Source organism: Equus asinus, chromosome 10, assembly GCF_041296235.1.
Source record: "Equus asinus isolate D_3611 breed Donkey chromosome 10, EquAss-T2T_v2, whole genome shotgun sequence".
Lineage (NCBI taxonomy): Eukaryota > Metazoa > Chordata > Mammalia > Perissodactyla > Equidae > Equus > Equus asinus.
In genome coordinates, this window is record NC_091799.1 from 51,112,751 (window position 1) to 51,140,394 (window position 27,644).

Genomic DNA, 27,644 nt, shown 5'->3' on the forward strand with positions numbered 1-27,644 from the left:
GAAAGGAAGAAGTGAAATTGTCACTATTTGCAGATGACATGATTTCACATATAGAAAACCCTAAAGAATACACTAAAAAACTTTTAGAAATAAGAAATGAATATGGTCAAGTAGCAGAATACAAAATCAACATACCAAAATCAGTTGTGCTTCTATACCTTAACAATGAAGTAGCAGAAAGAGAAATTAAGAATACTATCCCAGGGCTGGCCCCATGGCCAAGTGGTTAAGTTCACCCATTCTGCTTCAGCAGCCCAGGGTTTCACTGGTTCAGATCCTGGGTGGGGGCCTAGCACCACTCATCAAGCCATGCTGAGGCAGCGTCCCATGTAGCTCAACTAGAGGGATCCACAACTAGAACACACAACGATGTACTTGGAGGAGGGGTGCTTTGGGGAGAAGCAAAAAGAAAAAACAGAGGAAGTTTGGCAACAGATGTTAACTGAGGGCAAATCTTTAAAAAAAAAAAGAAGAAGAAGAATACAATCCCATTTGCAATTGCAACAAAAAGAATAAAATATCTAGGAATAAGCTTAACCAAAGAATGAAAGATCTGTACTCTGAAAACTATAAAATATTGTTGAGAGAAATTGAAGAAGACACAAAGAAATGGAAAGATATTCCGTGCTCTTGGATTGGAAGAATTAACATAGTTTAAACATTCACACTTCCTAAAGCAATCTACAGATTTGATGCAACTCCTATCAAAGTTCCAACAACATTTTTCACAGAAATGGAACAAAGAATTTTAAAATGATATGGAACAACAAAAGACCCTAAATAGCCAAAGGAATTCTGACAAAAAAAGAACAAAGCTGGAGGTATCACACTCCCTGAATTCAAAATTTACTACAGAGCCATAGTAACCAAAACGGCATGGTACTGACACAAAAACAGACACACAGATCAATGGAACAGAATCAAGAGGCCAGAAATAAACCCACACATCTACAGACAGTTAATTTACAACAAGAAAGCCAAGAACATACAATGGAGAAAGGAGAGTCTCTTCAATAAGTGCTGTTTTGAAAACTGGACAGCCATATGCAAAGTAATGAAAGTAGACCATTATCTTACACCATACACTACAATCAACTCAAAATGGATTAAAGACCTGGGTGTAAGACCTGGAACCAGTAAACTTCTAGAAGGAAGCATAGGCCAGTTCTCTCTTCAGTGCTGCTCTTAGCAGCATATTTTCAAGCACCACATCTGACTGGGCAAGGGAAACAATAGCAAAATTAAACAAATGGGACTACATCAAACTAAAAATCTTTTGCACAGCAAAGGAAACAATCAACGAGACGAAAAGACAACCTAACAATTGGGAGAAGATATTTGCAAACCATGTATCTCATAAGTGGTTAATACAAAATATGAAAAGAACTCATACATCTCAACAACAAAAAACTAACAACCCAGACATCAGCACTATGGAGGAGTGAGCTTGCCCAGGACTCTCTCCCCTCCAGCATACAACAAAAAGGAGCAATCATATTCTAACAGAAAATACCCTAAAAGCACAAAAATTCTCGGAGAGTCTCAGCAGTCACATCAGGGAGGGCGGAGAGGCTGGAGGCCCCCTTGGAGGAGCTGGAACAGGGTAAGAGAGATCTTCGCTTCCTCCCCTAAAGACTGGGATCGTTGCCGTGGAAGGCTACGTGAGGGAAGGAGTGGGGGCGGTGTCACATATCCCTGGGATTACCCAGGACGCCCTAGGGCCCTTGCAGCCTAGCGGGAAGCCCTCTAATGGGGCAAAAGCTTTCCCACTTGGGTGACCTCATCAAGACAAGACCCCAGGAGACCAGATAGTGAGATCTGATTGGGAAACGCAGGACTGCACGCAGGAGAAAGCGCCCTCCCCTGAACCGTGCCCACCATCTCAGGTGAAGGCAGAGGGCTCAGAATACCTGGCTCTCGACCGCCACCCAGTGGTGATAGGCTGCAACTGCAACCAAATAATATCAAAATGGGAAAGACCCGTCCTTCCAGCATCAGGCAATTCTTCAAATCCCCAGACCAGGGAGAAAATGACAAGCACCCAGAACTCAGTCCTGAGGACTCAGAAATAAGTAAACTAAATGACAATGAATTCAAAATAGCTATCATCCAAAAACTCAATGATGTAAAAGAGAATATAGAGAAATAATTCAACGAGTTCAGGAGGTACTTCACAAAAGAGATTGAAACTACAAAGAAGAATCAATCAGAAATATTAGAGATGAAAGATACAATGGAAAAGATAAAACAAAATACAGATTCCCTGAATGCTTGTGTGGGCACCATAGAGGAGCAAATCGGCATAATTGAAGATAGACATGTTGAAGTGCTCCAAACAGAGGAGGAGAGAGAACTGAGACTAAAAAGAAATGGAGAAAGTCTCTGAGAAATATCTGACTCAATGAGGAAATGCAACATAAGAATTATAGGTATTCAAGAAGGAGAAGAGAACGAGAATGGAGCAGAAAGCTTGTTCACAGAAATAATAGCAGAGAACTTCCCAAATCTAGGGAATGAGAAGGAAATGTGTGTGGAGGAAGCTTTCAGATCTCCCAGATTTGTCAATGTAAAAAGACCTACTGCAAGGCATATAGCATTAAAACTGGTAAAAATGAATGACAAAGAAAGAATACTCAGGGCATCAAGGCAGATGAAAATAACCTACAAAGGAACCCCTATCAAGCTTTCAGCAGATTTCTCTGCAGAAACCTTACAAGCTAGGAGAGACTGGAATGACATATTCAAAACTTTAACAGACAAAAATCTTCAGCCAAGAATACTCTATGCAGCAAAAATATCCTTCAGATATGAGGAGAAATTAAATCTTTCCCAGACAAACAAAAGCTAAGTGGCTTCATAGCCATGAGACCTCTCCTACAAGAAATCCTCAAGAAGGCTGTCATACCTGAAGAAAGAAAAAAAGGGAGAAAGGGGTCACAAAACACAGAGTAAGGAGACAAATAGGTAGGCAGAATCAGAATCTTCTGCAAATTCATATATTCGGATAGCAAATATTCAACTATAGCATTAGGATAAAGGGAAGGAAAATACCAGAAACAAAGACAGTCTTGTCACTTTAACCATAAACTCACAACACAATTTGGAATAAAATATGAGAATAATAGCTTAGGAGGGGAGGAGGAAAGAGACTGAATCAGTTTAAACTAAGGAAATAAGAGACCATCAGAAAATGGAGTATGTTATGCACGAGTTTCTGAATACAAACCTCAGGGAAGCCACTAAACTAAAAAGTAGAACAGAGACACAAAAAATAAATAAGGAAAAAACAAAGAAACACAGCATAAAAAACTGCATAATTCAATGGGTAGACCAAAACACACAGGACAAGAAACAAAGGAAATGCAGGAAAACCAGAGAATGAGTGACAGAATGACAGCATTAAACCCTCATACATCAATAATCACCTTCAATGTAAATGGCGTGAGCTCTCCAATAAAAAGACACAGAGTGGCAAGATGGATTAAAGAACAATATCCAACAATCCGTTGCCTCCAGGAAACACATCTCAGCTCCAATGACAAACACAGGCTCAGAGTGAAGGGGTGGAAGAGGATACTCCAAGCTAATGGCAAACAAAAGAAAGCAGGCATTGCAATACTTACATCAGACAAAGTAGACTTCAAGATAAGGCAGGTAAAGAGAGACAAAGAGGGGCAATATATAATGATGAAAGGGACACTCCATCAAGAAGAAATAATGCTTATAGATATCTACGCACCCAATACAGGAGCACCAAAGTTCATAAAGCAACTATTAACAAACCTAAAAGAAGATATTAAAAATAACCTAATAATAGTAGGGGACCTCAACACCCCACTCACATCATTGGACAGATCACCCAGACAGAAAATCAACAAGGAAACAGTGGAATTAAACAAAAAGCTAAAACAATTGGACTTAATAGACATACATAGAACACTCCATCCAAAAACAGCAGAATACACATTCTTCGCAAGTACACACAGAACATTCTCAAGGATAGACCATATTTTGGGAAACAAGGCAAGCCTCTACAAATTTTAAAAAATTGAAATAATAAGAAGCATCTTCTCCCATCAGAATGCTATAAGGCCAGAAATTAATTACAAGAAAAAAGCTGAGAAAGGCACAAGGATGTAGAGACTAAACAATATGCTATTGAACAAGCAATGGATCATTGAAGAAATTAAAGAAGAAATCAAAAAATACCTGGAGACAAATGAAAATGATAACGTGCCATACTAACTCATATGGGATGCAGGAAAAGCTGTATTAAGAGGGAAATTCATCACAATATAGGCACACCTTAACAAACAAGAAAAATTCCAAATACTCAATCTCAAATTACACCTAACTGAATTAGAAAAAGAAGAACAAAGCCCAAAGCCAGCAGGAGAGAAATAATAAAAATCAGAGTAGAAATAGATGCTATTGAAACAAAAAAGGCAGTAGAAAGGATTAATGAAAGAAAGAGCTTGTTCTTTGAGAAGAAAAATAAAATTGACAAACCCCTAGCCAGACTTACAAAGAAAAAATAGAGAAAGCTCAAATAAACAAAATCAGAAATGAAAGAGGAGAAATAACAACAGACTCCGCAGAAATACAACGGATTATAAGAGAATACTATGAAACACTATATGCCAACAAAATGGATAACCTAGAGGAAATGGATACATTCTTAGACTCCTACAACCTCCCAAAGCTAAGTCAAGAAGAAACAGACAATCTGAACAGACCAATCACAAGGAAAGAGATTGAAACAGCAATCAAAAGCATCCCAAAGAATAAAACCCCAGGACCATACGGCTTTCCTGGGGAATTCCACCAAACTTTCAGAGAGGATTTAATACCTATCCTTTTCAAGCTATTCCAAAAAATTAGGGAGGATGGAACACTTCCTAACACATTCTACATGGCCAACATCACTCATACCAAAGTCTGACAAGGACAGCACAAAAAAAGGGGAACTACAGGCCAATATCGCTGATGAACATCGATGCAAAAATTCTCAACAAAATTTTGGCAACCCAAATTCAGTAATACATCAAAAGGATCATACATCAATATCAAGTGGGATTTATACCAGGGATACAGGGATGGTTCAACATCCACAAATCAATCAATGTGACACACCACATCAACAAATTGAGGAATAAAAACCACATGATCATCTCAATAGATGCAGAGAAAGCATTTGACAAGATCCAACAGCCATTTATGATAAAAACTCTAAACAAAATGGGGATAGAAGGAAATTACCTCAACATAATAAAGTCCATATATGACAAACCCACAGCCAACATCATACTCAATGGGCAAAAACTGAGTGCCATCCCCCTGAGAACAGGAATGAGACAAGGATGCCCTCTATCACCACTCTTATTTAACATATTACTGGAGGTTTTGGCCAGAGCAATTAGACAAGAGAAAGAAATAAAAGGAATCCAAGTAGGGAGTGAAGAAGTGAAACTCTCACTGTTTGTAGATGATGTGATCTTATATATAGAAAACCCAAAAAATCCACTGGAAAACTAACAGAAATAATTAACAACTACAGTAAAGTTGCAGGGTACAGAGTCAACTTACAAAAATCAGTTGCTTTTCTATACTCCAATAATGAACTTACAGAAAGAGAACTCAAAAATATCATTCCATTTGCAATCTCAACTAAAAAAATAATGTACCTAGAAATAAATTTAACCAAGGAGGTGAAGGACTTATACAAATAAAACTATATGGCATTACTGAGAGCAACTGATAATGACTTAAAGAGATGGAAAGAGATTCCTTGCTCATGGATTGGAAGAATAAACATAGTTAAAATGTCCATACTACCCAAAGCAATCTACAGATTCAATGCAATCCCTATCAGAACCCCAACGACATTCTTCACGGAAATAGAGCAAAGAGTACTAAAATTCATATGGGGCGATCAAAGACCACGAATTGCTAAGGTAATCTTGAGAAAAAAGAACAGCTGGAGGTATCACAATCTCTGATTTAACAATGTACTACAAAGCCATAGTGACCAAAGCAGCATGGTACTGGTAGTAAAACAAGCACATGGATCAATGGAACAGAACTGAAAGCCCAGAAATAAAACCACACATCTACTGTCACCTAATCTTCAACAAAGATGCCAAGAACATACAATGGAGAAAAGATAGTCTCTTCAATAAATGGTGTTGGGAAAACCGGACAGCCACATGCAAAAGAATGAAAGTAGACCACTATCTCACACCATACACAAAAATAAAGTCAAAATGGATCAAAGACTTGAAGATATGTCCTGAAACTATAAAACTCCTGGAAGATAATATTGGTAGTATACTCTTTGACATCAAACTAAAAAGGATCTTTTCAAATACCATGTCCTCTCAGACAAGGGAAACAAAAGAAAAAATAAACAAGTGGGAATTCATCAGACTAAATGAACAGACATTTTTACAAAGAAGATATACAGATGGCCAATAAACACATGAAAAGATGCTCATCACTAATCATCAGGGAAATGCAAATCAAAACTACACTAAGATACCACCTTACACCTGTTAAAATGTTTATAATAACAAATGTTGGAGAAGGTGTGGAGAGAAGGGAACCCTCACACACTGCTGGTGGGAATGCAAACTGGTGCAATCACTATGGAAAACAGTATTGAGATTCCTCAAAAAACTAAAAATAGACCTACCATATGAACCAGTTATCCCACTACGGGGTATTTACCCAAACAATGTGAAATCAACAACCCAAAGTAACATATGAACCCCTATGTTCATTGCAGCACTATTCACAAAAGCCAAGACATGCAAGCAATGCAAGTGCCCATCGACCATTGATTGGATAAAGAAGATGTGGTATATATATACAATGGAATACTACTCAGCCAGTAAAAAGACAAATTCATCCCATTTGCAATAACATGGAAGGACCTAGAGGGAATTATGCTGAGAAAAATAAGCCAGACTGAAGAAGACAAACACCAGATGATTTCACTCATATGTGGAATATAAACAAGTACTGGGACAAACAAAAGAGTTTAGTGGTTACCAGGGGAAGGTGGGTGGGGGGGACACTGGGTGTGAAGGAGAGCACTTATGTGGTGACAGTCAAGAAATAATGTACAACTGAAATCTCACATTGATGTAAACTATTATGAACTCGATAAATTTTTTTAAAAAAACTAACAACCCAATAAAAAGTGGGCAAAAGATCTGAACAGAGATTTCTCCAAAGAAGATATACAGATGGCCAACAGGCACATGAAAAGATGTTCAACATCATTAACTATCAGGGAAATTCAAATCAAAACTACAATGAGATATCATTGTATCCTGTCAGAATGGCTATAATTAATAAGACAGGAAACAATAAGTATTGGAGAGGATGTGGAGAGAAGGGAACCCTCATAGTCTGCTGGTGGGAGTGCAAACTGCTGCAGCCACTATGGAAAACAGTATGAAGATTCCTCAAAATTTAAGAATATATCTACCATATGATCCAGCTATCCCACTATTGGGTATTTGTCAGAAGAACTTGAAAACACAAATGCATAAAGATACATGCACCCCTATGTTCACTGCAGCATTGTTCACAGTAGCCAAGACTTGGAAGCAACCTAGGTGCCCATCAAGGGATGAATGGATAAAGATGTGGTATATGTATACAATGGAATACTACTCAGCCATAAGAAATGATGAAATCTGGCCATTTGTGACAACATGGATGGACCTTGAGGATATTATCCTAAGTGAAAAAAGCCAGAAGGAGAAAGTCATCTACCATATGATCTCATTCATAAGTAGATGATAAAAACCACAACAAACAAATACATAGAAACAAAGATTGGATTGGTGGTTACTAGAAGGGACCAGAGGAGGGAGGAAGGCAAAAGGTATGTGGTGATGGATTGTAATTAGTCTTTGGGTGATGAACATGATGTAATCTACACAGAAACCAAAATACATGACGATGTACGCTTGAAGTTTACATAATGTTATAAACCAATGTTACTGCAACAACAACAAAAAAATCTAGCCTTACCAAAGTGACTTCTTAGTTGTAATACCTTGCCAATGGACTTTAGGTAGCCAATTGTATCATGTGAAAACCTGATCAATTTACTTTTACTCAAAACATGAACTTATTATTGCTTTTTCTTCTTTGGTCATATTGGTTTGAAATTTCAGAACAGTGTTGGGTAGTGGCAGCAGCAGGCATATTTGTCTTCTGTATGATCTTTATGGGGATTCTTCAAATATCTTCGTGTCAGGGTTGTTATTAGCTGATGACCAAGGAAACTACTTTATCATAGTTAAGAAATATCCTATTTACAGATCCTCAGACCAGTTTTCATGCAATATCTTTGGCATTTAATAAGACAATCCTATTTTATTTGGATGATTTTTTCTACTGATTTGCTCTACTACAATAAATAAATTACCAATATGAAATGCTGGTTGCTTTCTAAGGTTGAATGCTACCTGGTCATGGTATTTGTTTTGCTTGATAAATTGCTGAATATATTTTATTGCTATTTTCTTTGAGCTTTATCCTGATACATTAATTATAAAAAGATTAATCTGTAGTCTTGGCTGTACCTCTGCTATTGTGAAGAGCTGTTGGCTTTTGGTATCATGATTAAAATGGCGTCATAAAATTCATTGGGACATTTATTTTCAAGTGACTGCAAATAATTTTTATGTATTTCAAATTAGTAATTTGGCGCTGTGTCTTTTCTGGGAGGTAAAGTTGATTGATGACTCAATTTCTTTCATGATTGGTCCATTATACATTTTAAGTAGTCAAATGAGTAGAAATTGTGAGTAGAAAGTGAGTAGATATCACGACATTACCATAGTTTATGGAAATTATATACAGATCCAGGCCTTTTTAATTAGTATTATTAAAACAATAATAAAAATTATTGTGATTATTTTTATTGTAAAGGCACTTAAAAGTATACAGATTAGTTAAAGACATCTGAAAAGACTAAGACTGGATGACCAGGTATCAGGGCAGTTGAACAGATGAGGTCTACTTTGGGAGCAAAATTAGTTTTCATGTGTAGGTTTTCCAGCTGGTGGTGGCAACACAGAAGAAGTTGGCGGCATTTGGATGTTCTGAGGAGAAGATGGCGGCATTTGGAAACCCCAAACTGACAGACAAGAAAGAAGAAATGCTTTATCTCCTCAAATTGCATTCAAGCTAACAGTGACCACGGTTCTGAGATGCCTATTGGTCATTGATTCAGTCTTGCTTCTGCCTCTTTCTTGGAAGAAACTGCTATAAACAGAAACAGGAAACCACTCGGCGCTCCCAGTATGTCCCCTCCTAGGACTTTCTGAGAAGCCAGAGATTCAATGTGTTTTCTTTGGGCTGTTCCTGTCTTTGTACCTGGTTACTGTTTTGGGGATCATCCTGGCCATCATTTCAGACTCCCACCTTCACACACCCATATACTTCTTCCTCTCCAACCTGTCCTATTCTGACATCTGTTTCACCTCCACCACCATCCCAAAGATGCTCCTGAACATCCATGTGCAGAGCAAAGTCATTAGCTACGCAGGCTGCATCATGCAGATGTATTTTTTTTCACAGGTTTTGGACTTTTGGACAATTTACTCCTGACTGTGATGGCCCATGACCGTTTCGTGGCCATCTGCCACCCGTTGCACTACACAGTCATTATGAACCTCCGCTTCTGTGCCCAGTTACTCCACCTGACCTGGCCTATCAGTGTTCTTGGGGCCCTGCCTGAGAGTTTAACCATGTTGTCGCTTTCTTTCTGTGCAGTCACTGAAATCCTGCAGTATTTATGTGAACTCCCTGAGGTCCTCAAGCTCGCCTGCTCTGACACTTTCATCAATAACATTGTATTATATATTGTAACAGGCACTACGGGCTTTTCTCCTCTCACTGGGATCCTTTTTTCTTATTCTCAAATCGTTTCTTGTGTACTGAGGATCTCAGCAGGAGGGAAGTATAGCGTGTTTTCCACCTGTGCGTCTCACCTGTCGGTTGTCTCCTTGTTCTGTGGGACCTGCCTGGGGGTCTGCCTCAGTTCCACATGGACACATGCCTCTCAGACATGGGTGTTTGCCTCAGTCCTGTACACTGTGATCACTCCAGTGATGAACCCCGTCATCTACAGCCTGAGGAGCAGGGTCATGAAGAGGGCCTTTAGAAAGCCTGACTGCAGCGTGTCATCTTCCCAAGACAAGAGCAAAGACTCTGTGCCTGGACAAGTGTGACCAAGGGCAATGGAACAGAGCACTTAACAGTGTGGACTCTGAAGTCCCCCTGACTGGGTTCAAATGCTGATGTCGCTTTTAATGGATGGTGGTCTTGTTAGAAATGCTCAACCTCCTGTGCCTCAGTTTCTCTATCTGTGAAATGGACCTATAACAATGCATGCCTCATACAGGTGACAAGAGGATCAAAAGGGATGATATGGTAAAGTTCCAGCACAGGGAATGCAAGTGGCAAGTCCTAAGCAAATGCCAGCTATTGATATATATAAGAGGGCTAATTTTTTATGATGCTCCAGCCCACGTTATTAAGCAAATTTCTCTCCCTGTGCTCTGGTCTCCATTAGACTGTCACAAAGCTCATTTTCCTTGGGAAGAAAGACAACATGACATAGGGCAGAATTTCTCATCCTTGGCGCTCTTGATACTTGGGCTGCATCATTCTTTGCTGGGGCTGTCCTCCGCATTGTAGGTGTTTAGCAGTAACCCTGTCCTCTAAACACTGGATGCCAGTAGCATCACCAGCCAAGTTGTAACAATTAAAAATGTCTCCAGATATGAACAAATGTCCTCTCGGGGCCAAATCACCCCCAGTGCATAACCACAGGAGAGTTTCTTCCAATGAGGAAGAGAACATATGGAAAACTCCCAGGTGCAAAATCCTCAAGGGCATCTGCTGAAGCCTAAAAAGTAATAAACGGGGGCTTACATCTCTCATCTCATCCTGTTTGGGAAGCTTGGGGATTATGGTTATATATTTTTACCTTGAATTAAAATGGGGTTTCTGTAGCAGAGGTGCAATATCTGTGCAGTGTGAACCTGGGAGGGACACTGAGTTTTTATCTAAGCCTCGTTGGCTCATATGGGGCTCCATGGGTCTCTTAGAAGTGTCATTAAGTTTCTGATGACCCACAGAAGGACACAGAAGGCTGAGCTGAGTGTCCATAAGTTGGAAGTTGGCTCCTGGGGTAAGAGGTCAGATGATGTCAGCCAGTGTCTGCTGTGGACAGTCTGTGTCAAGGGACAATGGAGGACTCACTGTGATGTTGAAGGTTCTGAGGAATTGAAAGGAGCTAAAATTGGACTGAATCAACAGAAGACGACCAGAGAATTGGTCCAAACCAAGAGAAGATAGCAGAGGTTCATTTGCCCAGAAAAGATGTCTGGTCCATCTGGATGCCAGCTCACTGCCACACAATAATTATAATGGTAATAACAACCGGAAAATGTGAGTCATTGAACTGCCTAAGCTGACTGCTATTGGCAGTGGTGGCTCTCATTGGACTTCCAACGGCAGCCTCTGCCAATATCTGGGTTAACAAACCTTTGCTATGTTCTCTTGGTTTGGACCAACTCTGTGGTCCTCTCATGATGATTCACCCAGATTTTAGCTCCTTTCAATACCCCAGAACCTTCGGTGTCACAGTGAGTCCTCTATCTGTCCCTTGACACAGACTGTCCATAGTGGACACCAGGTGGCATCATCTGACTTCTCACCCAGGGGCCAGTTTCCAACCTGTGGGCGCTCAGCTCAGCCTTGTGTGTCCCTCTTTGGGTATTCGGAAACCTATCACCCTTCTACGTGACCCATGGAGCCCCATATGAGCCAAGAAGGCTGAGATTAAAACCTAGTGTAAAATTTACTATTTTAATCAATTTAAAGTGTATAGTCAATAGCAATAAACACACTCATGATGTCGTGCAACCATCAGCACCACTATCTACTTCCAGAGCATTTTCTTTTTTTTCGGTTGCCTCCATCATGATTTTTTTTTAGGAAGTTTGAGCTAACATCTGTTGCTAATATTTTCCTTTTTCTTTCTCTCTCTAATGCCCCAACACATAGTTTTATATCTCAGTTGCAGGTCATTTTAGTTCCTCCATGTGGGCTGCCACCACAGCAGGGCTAGAGGAGTGGTGAGTAGGTCAGTGCCCAGGATCCAAACCAGCAAACCCTGGGCCACCGAAACAGAGCACATGATCTTAACCACTACGCCATGGGACAGGCCCCTCCAGAGCATTTTCATTACCCCAAAGGAGATGCCATAACCGTTAGCAATCACTCCCCATTTCCTTTCACCTCCAGTTCCTGGAAACCACAAATCTGCTTTCTGTCTCTAACTTGCTTTCTCTGGACATTTCATGTAAATGTAATCATACAACATATAACCTTTTGTGTCTTGCTTCTTTCACTCAGCATAATGTTGTCAAGGTTAATCCAGGTTGTAGCACGTGTCAGCACTTCATTCCTCTTCATGGCTGATGAATGGATAAACAAAATGTGGTATATCCATACAATGGGACCAGACTTTTCATATGTCAGAGAAAAATCTGCTCTATTCCCTCAGTGCATGGGATGACCTTGAAAACGATATGCTTTGACAAATAAAAATGACAAGTAATAGGATATATTGGAGTATATGAGGAAGCCATTTTGTGTAAACCTAATTTGGCCTGAACTTGTCTTTCCAAAAGGACCTGACCGAGGCCATTGAGCATGCACTGTATATCTGCTTTAGAGATTCCCTATGGCAAAAGCAAAAGGCCCTTGAGATAAAGGTGCAACTTCTCTCCCCCTCCCAACGTTGGCATCTCCTTAAAGATTAAGCATCTTTCTTTAGGCTGGGAACCGATTGCAGCACTCATCTGTGACCGCCCAGCCCGAGGCAACACACCGGCCGCCCCGCGGCATTCACTGAGACAGCAGACCTATCTGCCGTTTCCATCAATCGCTGTGCTGACAGAGCAGCCTCGTGACTATTGTAAAAGGGACATTTCAATCATATGTGAAACATACTCATTGAGGGTATATAACCACCCTGTATACCCCCACTTCTTTGGAGTGTTCTGTTCCTTTGTGGAAAGACTCTCCCGGGTTATAATCCTAAGATTTAAGCTCAGAATAAACTCACCCAAATTTTCATTTATAGACTGGTTATGGATTATTTTCGTTGACAGCTTGTTTTTATTCATTTTAATCAAAGAATTTTTGTAGACGACTCTGCCTCCCTGTTACCCAAACACTTCCACTCTCAATTTCTTTCCATTTCTGTGTCAGTTGTTCCCATAATTAGATTTGTCACACCATATTTGTGGGAGCCAACTCTAAGATAGTCCCCAATGATCCCCACCTACTGATGTACTGCCCCCCACGTTGAATAGGGCTGACCTTTGAAGCCAACGGGATATTAAGAAATGACAACGTGTGACTTCCAAAGCTAGAGTATAAAAGACATTGAAGTTTCGCCCTTTGCTCCCCCCTGCATTGCTGCCTCTGAGGGAAGCTGGCCGCCTTGGTGTGAGGACACTCAGTCAGCCCTATGGAGAGGCACACGTGGTCAGGAACTGAGGCCTCCTGCCAACAGCCAGAAGTGTATCCTCCACCCCCAGTCAGGCTTTCCAACAACTGCAGCACCATCCAGCATTCTGACTGCAATCTCAGGAGAGACCTCAAACCAGGACTTCCAGCAGAAGGACTCCAAAATTCCTGACCCATGGAAACCATGCAGAATAGTAAATGTTGGTGGTAGTTGTAAGTCACTAATCTTGGGGGGTTTTAATGCAGCAAGAGAAAAGTAACAGGAAATCCCCGATATCTCACATAATAACATGGAATTCTCAGAAGTCTTCCTAGTCCACAAATAATACATCATCATCTTTTCCCGGATTAGCTCTGCTAATTAAACACACGAGATGTTCAGTTCCCGGGATGGAAATCTTTCCTCGGGAAGTTTCTCAGAGGCTTGGGTGAGAAGAGAGATGGGGCCTCCTTGGTCACCTCTGTTTCCACCTGCTTTTTACCCTTTAACAGGTGCGATGGTGTCTGCTCTCATGTCAGGTACGTTTTCTCTGTGGTGTCTGGTATGTTAGCAGGCACAGAGTGGCCTTAAGATGAATGGAGTATATGCCCCAAAACAAGTTTAAATAAGTAGCTGGACCACGGAGCCTGGAGGTGGAGAGGGCTCAGCTGTCATAGGGAGGAACTCCACTGTATTTCCCTAACGTGCAGCAGGGCAAAGCACTTCCTGGTGAGAACATTGCCTCCATCACGGAGAATTAAGGCAGAGTCTGGGTTATTTCTCTAGAAGGAAAAATTAAAAATCTGGAGATTCATCATGGAACGCATTTTATAATATTATAAGAAATCTTTTCTCAGATTCTGACCATGTTAACAGGTAAGGAAAACGCTTCCCAGGTGTCCCCACCCCTCCCCCCTCCAGAGACTTCCCATTCTACATCATTAACTGCAATAGCACTGTATTTGTGCCTAAGTTTCCTTGAGTCTGCAGTGGAAGTTCTTAAATCGTGATACTCAAGACTGAAATTCACACTCCAGACGTGGGCTAAGAATACACTATAAATTGTGACAAATTCTTGGGTAACATAAAGCCTACGATCGCTCTGTGTTTAGCAGACATACCACATTCATAGCAATGTGGGGATCATTTAAGACTCTCGGATATTTCCCACGTAAGCTATGGCCAAGCTGGGGGCTTGGGGAGAGAGGAATAGGGCGACACGGAGCGGAGAACTTCGGTTTGAGACTCTCGGGTCGACGGCGCGTCTCCAACCTCTGGGGAAACCATAGGAAAAGACGCCCGGTTGGGCCGCGGAGAGCCCCAGCAGGAGACGCAGAGCCGCGGAGGCGTTTGTGCGCGAAACGCGCTCTGAAAACGCCGTGGGGACGCAGGCGACTGTGCGTGTCCAGCGGGAAGGGGCAGCGCGCTGGGCGTGGACTTGTCAAGAGTGTGGACTTGAGCACGAGCTGCAGAACCACCGGGAAATCCGGCGCCACTGAGGGGAGAGGCACAGCCTGAGGAAACCTGCAGGTGTCGAGACGCTGGGCCGTTGCAGAGGAAATGCTGCCGCGTTGGGCAAAGAGGATCCCAGGAAAAACCAAAAGGAAAACCGCGTGGCTGAGCCGACGGGAACACTGAGCGCGGCTCGTGCAAGAGGAAAACCACTGGGAGAAGATGCTCGCCTCCGCTCAGAAGATGACTCAGCGCTGGGGATGCTGCGCCTGAAGCAGGAGGAGACCTGCGGAGGCCCAGAGGAAAGGCCGCTCCGCCCGCCCCAGGGCTACCGCTGAACTGCGGGGGCACCTCAGGGGAGGGACGGCTGCAGGGAAGACGCCAAGGGAGGGCTGGAAGCTGAGAGCGGGTGCAGGAGCCTGGACGAGGGTGAGGTGCCCGGGACACAGGGAGGCACTCCCCGCTTAAATCGTGTACCCGGAGTACCTGCTTTCTAAATCCGGGTCCTGCCCTGCCCGGGGCGCCCCTGAGCTGAAAGAAAACCATGGGGAATTAGATTTGCATCTGAGCTGCAGCAAACCTAGGGCATCAGAGGAAAAAGACAGGCTGAACCGCTGCTCAGGTACGGAGGATACCAAAGAAAATCCAGTCCCGTTCGGCTTGATGGTGGAGTTACCTTCTGAGAAGTGCCGAATTAGGTGATTTCTCATTATGCGAACATCGTGGAGTGTACTAACACCGACGTAGCTGGTATAGCCTACTACACACCTGGGCTATATGGTACTAATCTTAAGGGACCACCCTCCTATATGCAAACACTGTTATGCGGAGCATGACTGTACAGCTCACAGTGTTCTCTCTGATTTACCTGCTCCCCGTTTCTAAAGCTACTCTCTCAGCCCGGGATCAATAAACTGTGTCCCATCCACCAAGTCCAACCCACAGCCTTTTTTGTAAAAAAAAAAAAAAAACGTTATTGGAACCCAGTATAGCGGGATGAATGGTGGCCCCAAATAAGATATGTCCACATCCTAACCCACAGTACCAGTGAATATGACCTTATTTGGAAAAAGGATCTTTACAGATGTAATTAAGGATCCTGAGATGAGACCATCTTTGATTATCCAGGTGGAACTTAAAGCCAATGACAGGTGACACACAGAGAAACACAGAAGAGAGACACAGAGAAGAGAAGGAGAACATGAGACTACAGAGGTAGACATTGGAGTGATGCAGCCACAAAGCCCAGGAACACTGGGAGCCTCTAAAAACAGGAAGAGGCAAGGAGTGGAATCTCCCCTGGAGCCTTTGGAGGTAGCACAGCCCTACTGAGACCTTGATTTCAGACTTCTGGCCTCTAGAATAGCAAGAGAAGAAATGCTGTTGTTTCAAGTCCCCTAGTTTGTGGTAATTTGTTACAGCAGCCACAGAAAACTCAGACAGCCACACCCATTTCTGTACATAATGTCTACACATGCTTACCCACTACAGCGGCTGTTAAATAGTTAAAATAAAGAACAGATGGCCCACAAAGCCTAACATATTGACTGTCCCGCCCTTTACGAAAGTGTTTGCCCACTGATGCTCTAAGTCACTGTCAGTTACTAATAGTTACAAAATGGACTTCCCCATTGGGGAGGAATGCCCTGAATAGCCTACCTGGGAATACAGCCAGGAAAATTTTGTCATGTGAGTTTAAAGTTGAGGATGTGTTTACTCCAGGTGGAAAAACTAAATAACTGGACCTCGGAAACTTATACAAAGAAAACTCTACCTCTGTGGTCAAATAATGAGCCTTTTTTTCCCTCCATCAAGCCCAATGACCCACTAATTTTGTCTTAGTTCAGGCTGCTCTAACAAATCACCATAGACTGATGGCTTAAACATCATTTGTTGCTCATGGTTTTGGATGCTGGGAAGCCCAAGATCAAGGTGCCAACAGGTCTGGTGTCTGGTGAGAGCCTTGCAGGCCAGGAGCTCCATATACACCCTAGACCCTCCCCCTCTCTGCTACCCAAGGATGTGGGTCACTCCTTGAAACCTTCCTTCTCCTGGTTTCCTCAGCAACTCTCTCTGCTGAAGCATCAAATTCTCCCTCTCTGATGAATTACACTCTACATTATACAAACACGCTGCCATTTCTCCTTTCAAAAGTATTTTCTTGAGTGAATTTTAGGTGAATTACATTTTAATGGAAATGTTATTTTCTTAACCTCGCTCTTCCCTCCAGATGGTGCTCCTATGTCTCTGCTCTCCATCTCATCAAAACTCCTCTGGAGTGTATTCCAAAAGCACTATCTCCCCTTCCATTCCCCTCTCTCTTTTAAACCCTTAACGATAGGACTTCCATCCTCATAATGCCAACTAAACAACTCTCATCAAGGTCTTGTCAAGGTTGGCAGAGACCTCCACATCACCAAATCCAACAGTCAGTCTTCTTAATGACTCTCTCTTAATGACTTCAGCTCCCTTGACACCATTGCTCACTCCTTCTTGAAACTTATCCTCTCTTGGTTTTGCCTTACCTCGCTGGCAGCTCCGTCTTCTTTTGCTGGCTCCCCCTCACAGTCTCAAGTTCTCAGTTCTGTAGTGTTCCATGCTTCAGTCCTCAGTCCTCTCCATTTCCCTATCTGTTCTCATTTTGTAGGTAATTTCAAGCTGTGTCATAGATTCAAAAATCATATTTGCAGACTAATGACTCCAAATATTTCTTTTCATACAAGATCACTCCAGAATCATTGACTCAACTGCTCCTTAGACATCTCCACTTGGATGCTTAATAAACATATCAAACTTGACATGTACAAAGCCATAGTCCTGAAAAATTATTGCCCAAATCTGCTCCTTTCACTGTCTTCTCATCTCTGTAAACAGCAAATCTCCACTATTCCAGTATCTGAGACCAAAATACTTTGAATTGTCCTTGATTCCTCTCTTCCTGTGTCACCCCACATCATATCATTCAGCAAAGTCCATCAGCTCCACCTTCAAACCACATTCCATATCTAACTCCCTACCACCACCTCCACAGCCGCCTCTCTGGTCCCAGCCACCACCCTTTTTCCTCAGTTAGGTGACCAATTTACACGGGATTGTGTTGATCTATAGCTGTTGTCTCAAAATAATTATTAATAGCGCCCTCTTTCCATTTCAACATTTTCAACTTAAATTTCAGTTTCAATTTGAGCAATAAGTTGTACGGTCAGTTCCCTCCTGGAGAATTGCAATAGCCTTCCCATTAATCTCAATGTTCTCCCTTTATGCCCCATCCCTACAGTTAATTCTCAATTTAGCAACTGAATCATCTTTTAAAACTATAAGTTTGTTCAATGATTCCTCCACTCGAAAGCCCTTTATTAGCTTCCAACATCAGTAAAAGCAAAAGTCTCAGACTTCCCAGGGGCCTAAAAGACTCCCTCCTCTCCTCTCTGATTCATGTCCTCTCTCTCTTCCCTGAAACATTTTTACACATGATAATAATGGACCATAAATCCCTGTACAAGCACTAAAGTGAAGACCCAGATTTAGCTCTATTTTCTGTTAACAGCCATGAGAAGGAAGGGAGACTGAGTCAACTACAAGATTCATGATACTGATTAAATAACATGGTGCACTGTTCAATATAATGACATGAGCACAGTGAACCCCACAGTAGGTCTGCCCTTCTGGTAGAAAAGATCTCATCCTGTTGATTACTCCTTCAGGCTGAAAGCAGCCATTCAAAGGGAATGCTCTAAGTATCCTACTGTTCTTATCTTCTGGAAATATTTTAATAATGTTTGATTTGGGCTATAAAATTCACTCCCTTGTCAATTGATAAAGATGGCCCATTGCCTCTGGACTAGAATGCTGAGGACTGTCTGATGGACTTGGTTTTACCCTGTAAAGCTATAAATACCCACAGAGTCCTGCCTGTAGAGCCAGCCACCTCTCCATGCACTTCTCTCATTGCATGTCTACAACTATCTCTTGATTGCACCTTCAATGGTAAGAAGAGGAGTTGTGCCAATGTCATCAGAATGGTTTTGTTGGGAGTTGAGTGTGGTTTAGAGCCTTGTTCACAACTCCAAGTCAAGGTTCTTGGGACTCACATAGTCTTGAAAAATGTACCTGCTCGTGCCTTTGGTAGACAAAGAAATTCCATCTCAAATCTTGAAGAAATGCTCATGGGAGAGGACAATGGAGACCACACCCATGGAGAAAAGAACACCATGACTAAGGGGCGTAGGGCAGGGAATACACATAGCTGGCTTCCAAGATGTTCCCAAGGGCACAAAACTAGCATAAAGAAGTTCCTTCCTGTTTTGGCTCCCTAACTCATGGGAACAAAATTTCTCAGAGAGTAGACTAAGAATGGAACAATTGCTTTAATGAGCTTTTGTGAGAATTCAACCTCTGAGGCCACAGAAACGGTAAATATGCTCCTTACTCCTCTCACTTGCAGCTCAATTGTCCCAGGGAGGAGGGAGTTCAACTGTGCCCTTTCAGAGAATGGTTGCCTGACGCCCCCTCTCTGCCTTTCCTGGGAACTGAGTTGAATATCCATCACCCAGAGAAGAAAGGACCCGGGGAACTAGAGGCTCAGCAACGCCATCAGAGCACTTGCTGTGGGAAACAGGAATGGAGGCAGGCAGAGCTCTCAGAGGACAAACTTTGGTGGCAAAAATGAGATAATGTGATGGTGAGAGTCCATTCACTTAAAACATTCTACAAAATTCAATTCCTGAGTCTCTCTCAATTTCTCTTCCTCTCAGCTTCCTTCCTGTCTCTTCTGGAACCCAGTTCTGAGGACCTCTCACATTCCTGATGAAACTGACCTTCTCTCAGCCCTCAACATCTCTCCAGAGTTTCTTACCCAGCCATCTTAGCAATTTTCCAGGAGCCATTACAAGTGCCTCTATTCTCCTCTATCAAAGATGCTCCTGTGTCCTTTTATCTGTAAAATCTTATTCATTCATTTATTCATTCAAGCAAGAAACATTCCCTGGGATTCTGCATAGTTATCACTTACAAGTCCATTCATATAGCTTTTGATGTTAAGCTATTTAGTGTTTCTGTGTCTCAGTTTCCCCATTTGTAAAATGAGGATAATAGTAGTACCCAATTCACAAGGTTAATGTGAAGGTTAAATTAAAGGAGATCATGAATGGGAAGTTTCCAAATCGGCTGTAACACTTAGTGAGAATCTATACATATTGATTATTATCACTGCATTACTGGAAACACATATTCATTGTTAAGTAAAAAGAATAGTTATGATGACAAAATGAGCTAAGGCATATAAAACATAGCACATAAAAAGCATTGACACATGAAGGTCTTCAAGAAATTTTAGCTTATTTAATAAATTTATCGCTCTTATTTATTGTATATTTCCAAGTTTCCAGTCCCTGTTCCAGGCGATTTATATTTTTATTAACATATGAAATCATTGTGATCTGTTTCCTGAGAGATTTAACCATACGTATGAACACTACTGGGTTTTTTTCTCTTGCACCCACTTTTGTCATTAGTTTTTATTTTTGAATAATTTTAGATTTACAGAAAAGTTACAAAGATAGGACAGAGAGTTCCCATAGTGATGACAACTAGATAGAAGTGATGGTTGCACAACATTCTGAAGGTACTATATGCCACTAAATGTCATTTTAAAATGGCTCCTAGTTTTTCCATGCTTGTTTTGTATCGACTGTCTTACTAAAACCATACTCAGTTAAAAGAGGTTTTCAGCTGCCAGTTCACTATCTGCAACCAACCCATCATCTTCAAACAATGAAGAATTGCCTTTTCAATACTTACATTTTACATTTTTTCTCATTCTGTTGCATTAGTTGGAACTTCCAGGGTGTTGATAAATAACGTTAGTGATAGCAGGCTTTCCTTTCTTCTTAATATTTAAAGGGGATTCTTCTATTGTTCCTGCCACAGGTCCCACCAGGGCATTTCTGGAGGTCAGTTTGGTTCTTTAATTCCTTCCTTAATTATTGATCTGTTATCCTTCATCCTGAACCAACTTTTGACACATATTTTCCCAGAAATAAATTTATTTCTCAGAGATTTTCCAATTTTTAATATAGAGTTATAATTAATGTTATCTTGCAAAGTTGAGCACTTCCTTACCTCTGTGTTCATTTTTCTCGTTCCTAATTTTAGGCATTTCTGTTCTTTTTCTTTCTTTTTATCATTTTCATTAGACTTCTCTCTAATTTCATCTATTTGTTTGATTTTGTCAAATAATTAGCTCTAGAATTTATTTCTCAGTTCTATAAGTTTTCTTCTTTTTAATTCATTAATTCTGCTTTTATCTTAATTTTATGCTTTACCTTTGTTTTGAGGAACTTTTATTAACCACATCTTCAAATCTTAAAGTGTTTATTTCTTGAGTATAGACTACATGTGTGTTCATTTGCAGTTTTTGAAAGACAGAAGAAAATAAATCTAAAAATCAGGATTCACATTACCACTCAAAGATGATCTCTGTCCACATTTTCGTGTATCTTGCTGTAGATAATTTTTCCCTGGGTTTGTGCAAATATGTGTCTAATTATAAAAGATCTGTATGCTCATTTAATTTCTCCAGTCCCGAAAAACGGATCAGTTATCCTCTCATAACAGTATCTGAAGTGTTATTTCTCTTTCCACATAAGGGAATTTTGCATTCTTAATCTTATTTTAAAAAGTACTTTTTAATTCTCTCACTGAAACGATATCTTATTTTAATTTCACTCTCATAGAATAATACTAGAAAGAAAATATTCTCAAACATTTATTACCCTTTTATATTCTCTTTTGTAAATCTTTAATATCCAATGCCTTTTTCCAAGTTAATTCATTAATGTTTCTATGATTTATAATTAAGATTTTATAGCCTAAAGATATTAACTTTTATCAGTCAGAAAGATTATTTTTTACATTCTAATTTTCTGCATGGCACATTTTCTCATTAAGAATTTTTTGATTTATGGTCCAATTATGGATCTTTTCTTCTCTTGTATCTACTAGACTTTTTATTCAGAGAGAACTTCTACTTTCAAAGATTATATATATATTCATGTATAAATTTATATTATCTATGTAGTCTATTTATTTTCTTCTGATAGCTTGTATGGTCTCTTGCTCCACACTTAACATTTGAAATTTATTAGGGAATATGGATTTAATTTTATTTTTTAATGTTATTTTTTCTAAATTGTTAATCAATCACAAAACACTTATTTGTACCTTTAAAAGACCCTCTAAGCTATCTAGGAATAAAAAAATGCAGGTTAAGCTGAGAAAAATATATATATCCTAATTTATGGTGAACATCATATTAACTTACAAAGCGCTAGAATTATTCCCTCGAAAGAAAGGAAAACTAATAAAAATTCCAACTCTTGCCATACAGTTGAATAGTGTGGTGGAATTTCATATCAATGCAATAAGACCTAAAGATAAATAGATGTTTTAAATTAATATTATTTGGATAAAGTATATGAATATTAGAGAAAATCTTAAAATTAATAAGAACATTAAGGAAATGCACACTATACCTAATAAATGCAAAAAATCAAAATCTTTACTAATAACACTATCAGAGAGATAATGTGAGGGAATTTCATTATTAATGATATTAAACCTAACATACATTAAAATGCTGTGTAGAAATCTTGACATTTTCAACACCATGGATGAACCTGGAGAACATTATACAAGGTGAAATAAGCCAGACACAGAAGGACAAATACTGTATGACAACATTTGCCTGAGGTATCTAAAATCATCAAACTCATAGAAGCAGAGAATGGAATGTTGGTTGCCAGTGGCTGGGGGGAAGGAAATGAGGAGCTGTTGCCCAATGGGTATAAAGTTTCTGTTATGCAAGATGAATAAGTTCCAGAGGTCTAGTGTACAACTTAGCATGTATAGTTAATGATACGGTATTGTACTCTTTAAAATATGTTAGGAGAATAGATTGTAAGTATTCCCACCACACACAAAAACACACAAAAGAGTACAAGGAGATAAAAATTTATTACCTAGATTATGCTGATGGTATCAGGGGTGAATGCATATGTCCAAACTTATCAAGATATATATATCAAATATGTGCAATTTTTTGTAAATCAATTATACTTCAGTAAAACTAAAAATAAAATAGGGACTTATGTTAAGACAAACTTGATATTCTGGAACTCTAGGATACTGTGTTTAGAAATTCAATTTTGGTTGAATTTATATATGGGGACATGGATAATATAAATGAAATGTAAATGATTAATAATAAGATTAGTTATTTTTTTTAACAGAAGGAGCACCCAAGGAGGATCTAAGATATAGAAATTACAGAAAAGCAGCACCATGAAAGAATCTCTCAATGATTAGAAGATCTGCCTAGAGTTAGGCAATTCCCTGTTCCCACAAGCACTGAGCAGAAAGTGCAAGAGAGGCCATCAGGGATGCTGACAAAGGGATGTTGCTTAGGGATGCAGGCAAGCACTAGAGCAGTGCTCCTCAAACTTATGTGTGCCTCAGAATTCCCTAGAGGGCTTGTTAAAGTGCAGAGTTCGGGCCTCATGCTGGAGCATCTGATTCAGTAGCTCAGGTGGGCCTGAAAATGTGCATTTCTAACAGGTTCCCAGGTGATGCTGATGGTACTGATCAGGGACCACAATTTGAGAACCACTGAACTTAGAGACAATTTTTCCAGGTCACAGTGGTAACTACAGTTTGCCAGCAAAGAGATCCAATCATTAACCAAAATGAATGACTTCATAATTTGCCTGGCTTTGGATTAAGGATATTTTATGTTATTCCAGGGAATGCTTATTTGAAGTGAATTTTGTGTTGCTTTTTCCCTCCTTCTAGGCAAACCCAGCAGCTCCATGGAAAGAAAAAACCAAACAGGACTTGGAAACTTTCTCCTCCTTGGATTCACAGAGGAGCCAGACCTGCAGCCTCTCCTCTTTGGGCTGTGCCTGTCCGCGTACCTGGTCACGGGCATTGGGAACCTGCTTGTCATTCTGGCCATCATCTCAGATTCCCACCTCCACATGCCCATGTATTTCTTCCTCTCCAACCTTTCCTTTGCTGACATCTGTTTCACCTCCACAACCGTCCCAAAGATGCTACTGAATCTGCAGATGCAGAGAAAAGTTATTACCTATGAAGCCTGCCTCAGCCAGATATTTTTTTTCATTGCGTTTGGGTGCCTGGACAATTTACTCTTGACTGTGATGTCCTATGACCGTTTCATGGCCATCTGTCACCCCCTGTACTACACAATCATCATGAACCCCCGGCTGTGTGCATTGATGGTTCTGGGGTCCTGGTGCATCAGTGTCATAGGTTCCCTACTCGAGACCTTGACTGTTTTGAGATTGTCCTTCTGCACAAACATGGAAATCCCCCATGTTTATTGTGATCTTCCTGAAGTCCTGAAGCTCTCCTGTTCAGACACCCTCATCAATAATATTGTGGTGTATTTTGTGACCATTATCCTAGCTGTTTTTCCTCTCTCTGGAATCCTCTTTTCTTATTCTCAGATTTTCTCCTCCATCCTGAGAATTTCATCAGCCAAGGGCAGGTACAAAGCCTTTTCCACCTGTGGGTCTCACCTCTCGGTGGTCTCCTTGTTCTACGGCACAGGCCTTGGGGTCTACCTAAGTTCTGCAGCCACTTCATCCTCTAGGACAAGTCTGGTGGCCTCAGTGATGTACACTGTGCTCACCCCCATGCTGAACCCCTTCATCTACAGTCTGAGGAACCAGGACATGAAGGGGGCCCTCGGGAGACTCCTCAGCAGGGTGGTGCCTCTCTCTGTTGGAACTATCCCATGAGTAGCTAGGTGCACAATACTGAGGACCAGAACTCCTGGCCTCCTTGTCGAATGTTTTTATTTTTCCTAATTTTACATGTTTTAAGGCAAAACTTCCCTTGGGTCTTCCTTGCTCTATTTTTTTTCAGATCATATGTTGGGTTCTCTTTTTCACTCTGTAACCAGACTTTTTAACCTCATATGATATTTTCTGTTTCTTCAGTAATGATTTGGATTTCCTAAAAATCAAATCTCACACATTTAATATCCATCCTCTAAGTGATGGGGTGTGTACCTATTTGGAAATGTTGCCCTGGAAACTCATTCACGAAGATGATTTCTGAGGGTATGAGAATGAAATAAACTCAAAGATTCCCCCCTTTTTTCTGGTTCACTTTTCCTTCAGTCACATCAATTTTACTGAATTTCTCTACTTATCCACAATGTGGATTCCTTAAATTTCTGAACTATATCCTATCCATCTTTGAAACGGCAGTGCTTGGTACATTTCTTAGAAAGGGGTTTATGCTCAGTGAACATTTCTTGAATGGAGTAAAAAATAGATGGGTGGATGGTTAAATATAGAGACTGGACCGTAAAAACACAAATGTACTGATTTAATAAAGGCTTTTGAGCTAGAAAAGAGATTCTGTTATTGAAGTTTATAATAAGAATAGCAACAACAATCAGTATATGCTGGCACTATTTAAGCGTTTTACACACATTGTCTCATTTAAATTTTTGAGTAACGTTTGATTAGTATCATTTCCAGATAGTCACAGACAAGGAACTAAGAGCTTAAGATAACTTGATAGCCAGCTCAAGGTCACAGATGTGGTGAAGAGGCTGAAACCCAGAGCTTCTAAATCAGACCACTCTTTAAGGCATCATGTTATGTTGCCTCTAGTCAAAACTTATTATAAGAAAAAGGAGTCCTCAAATATAAAAACTCTCATTTCTGGAAGTCAGCTCCCCAACCAAGAAATGTTCTGTCTCTGGGGGCTGCAACCTTAGAAATAAATCAAACCCTGGGATAAAATTTATTAAGGTTTCCTTAATATTTTGACTTCCTTTGATTGTTGATGAGGTTGAACACCTTTTCATGTTTATGTATTTACTTGTGTTTATTCTTTCTAAGTTTTTGGCTTATATCTTTTGATCATCTATCATCTTCAGTATTTTTTATTCTAACTGGTTTAAAAGAAATTTTTCATGTGTCTACATTGTTATGCTTTGTGATACCCAACACATTCTAAATATTTTTCCTAGTCTTTCATTTGTCTTTTATCTTCTCTGCTGGCTGACCCACAGGCATTTAACATGCTTGAATCCATCAATTATGTTCTCAGTTCTATTCCTTTCTTTTTCATCCACCTGGGTTTATGCTCAGAGGGTTAGTCTGTAAGTTCTTCTAGAAGTGTACATTTACTGCTATGTTATATTTTTCCTCCGAGTTTATTTTATTATGGTGATTGGTATTAAGATACAAATTTAACTTTATTTTGCTTCCAACCAGTAAGTAATTGCCCAAGCACCATTTATTCCAAAATAATTTCTTTCCTCATTGATGTTTTTGCCCCTTTTATAATAGCGTCTCATTTCACTGAATTTTTTTATTATTATTCTGTTGCTACATTGATGTATCTGTTTAGATTCAAGCCAATTTCACTATGTTTGACAAACACAGCTTTATTACACATTTCCATAAAGAGGAAGCCAAATCTTCCCTCTTTATTCTTCTTTTTAAAAATTATCTTCCCAATTACTCTTTGTGGAAGACATGGCTAAGCTGCTTTTCCACTACTGATTCTCAACCTTTTCCTAATAGCAGAACACTGATTTGCTTGCGATGGCAATACACCCAGCTTAAAACATCGTTATAGGGATAACCATGTGTCTTGGTTTACTATTGCTGCTGTAACCAATTACCACACCCTTAGTGGCTTAAAAGAACACAGATGTATTTGCTTACGGTTCTGTAGGTCAAAGGTCCAAAATGGGCTTCAAGGGGATAAAATGAGGATGTTTGCAGGGCTGGTTTCCTTTCTAGAGACTCTAGGGAGGAATACACTTTCTTGCCTTCTCCAGCTTCTAGAGAATGCCCACATTCTAGAGAACATCCCACATGGCCCCTTTCTCCATCTTCAGTGCCAGTAATGGCTAGTCGAGTCTTTCCCATATTGTCTCACTCTTACCCCTATTTCTGCCTCCTTTTCCACATTTAAGGATGCTCATGTTTACACTGGGCTCACCCAGACAATTCAGAATAATCTGTTTTAAGGTCAGATGATTAGCAACCTTTATTTCATCTATAACTTTAATTTCTTTTTCATATAGCTTAATATATTCACAGGCTCCAAGGGTTAGGGCATGGACACCTTTGGAAAGACCATCATTCTGCCTAACATATCATGTGACACAGTTTTGCCCAAAGAGATATAAGCTGGAATTGTTAGGTGGAGCTTCCAAAAAAATACGTATTTTCCTAATTAAAAAATTAAAAAATAGACTCACAAACATAACGTTGAAAAAAAGAAGTCAGATACGCACATGAAAAATAAATGTTAAATAATTCTGTTTATATAAAATTCAAAACTGGGGAAAAAGTAATCTATACTGCCAGAATTCTAGATAGCTGTTATGGTGGGGGTGGAAGTGGTGACTGGAACTGAGCACAAAGGAAGCTTCTTCTGGCTGGACATGTTTTTTTCTCAGTCTGGTTTCTGGTTATTTGAAGAATATTCAGTGTGTGACAATTCCTTCAGCTTTGGATATGGCCCTTTTCTATCTATAGGTTATATTTCATTAAAAAGATGTTTGTTCTTTTTTTTTTAGAAAGCCCCCTTG

At 40.2% G+C, this 27,644-nt stretch overlaps 2 protein-coding genes across 2 annotated transcripts; both read left to right on the plus strand.

The window, feature by feature from the left end:
* Nucleotides 1–1,969: 1,969 nt before the first annotated feature.
* On the plus strand, nucleotides 1,970–15,703 carry LOC106831172 (olfactory receptor 7C1-like). Its single transcript, XM_070519677.1, is given in 4 exon segments — nucleotides 1,970–2,072; nucleotides 9,296–9,600; nucleotides 9,603–10,183; nucleotides 15,481–15,703. Coding segments are annotated over 4 exon segments (1,212 nt in total).
* An 8,162-nt stretch (nucleotides 15,704–23,865) lies between these two features.
* On the plus strand, nucleotides 23,866–24,819 carry LOC106831169 (olfactory receptor 7C2). Its single transcript, XM_014841231.2, has one exon. It carries the CDS (start codon nucleotides 23,866–23,868, stop codon nucleotides 24,817–24,819), a length of 954 nt encoding a protein of 317 aa, XP_014696717.1.
* The last annotated feature ends 2,825 nt before the right edge of the window (nucleotides 24,820–27,644 follow it).

Excerpts from the sequence above, each read along its gene's own strand:
- LOC106831169 (XM_014841231.2), top strand. The coding sequence starts at position 23,866 with ATGGAAAGAAAAAACCAAACAGGACTTGGAAACTTTCTCCTCCTTGGA.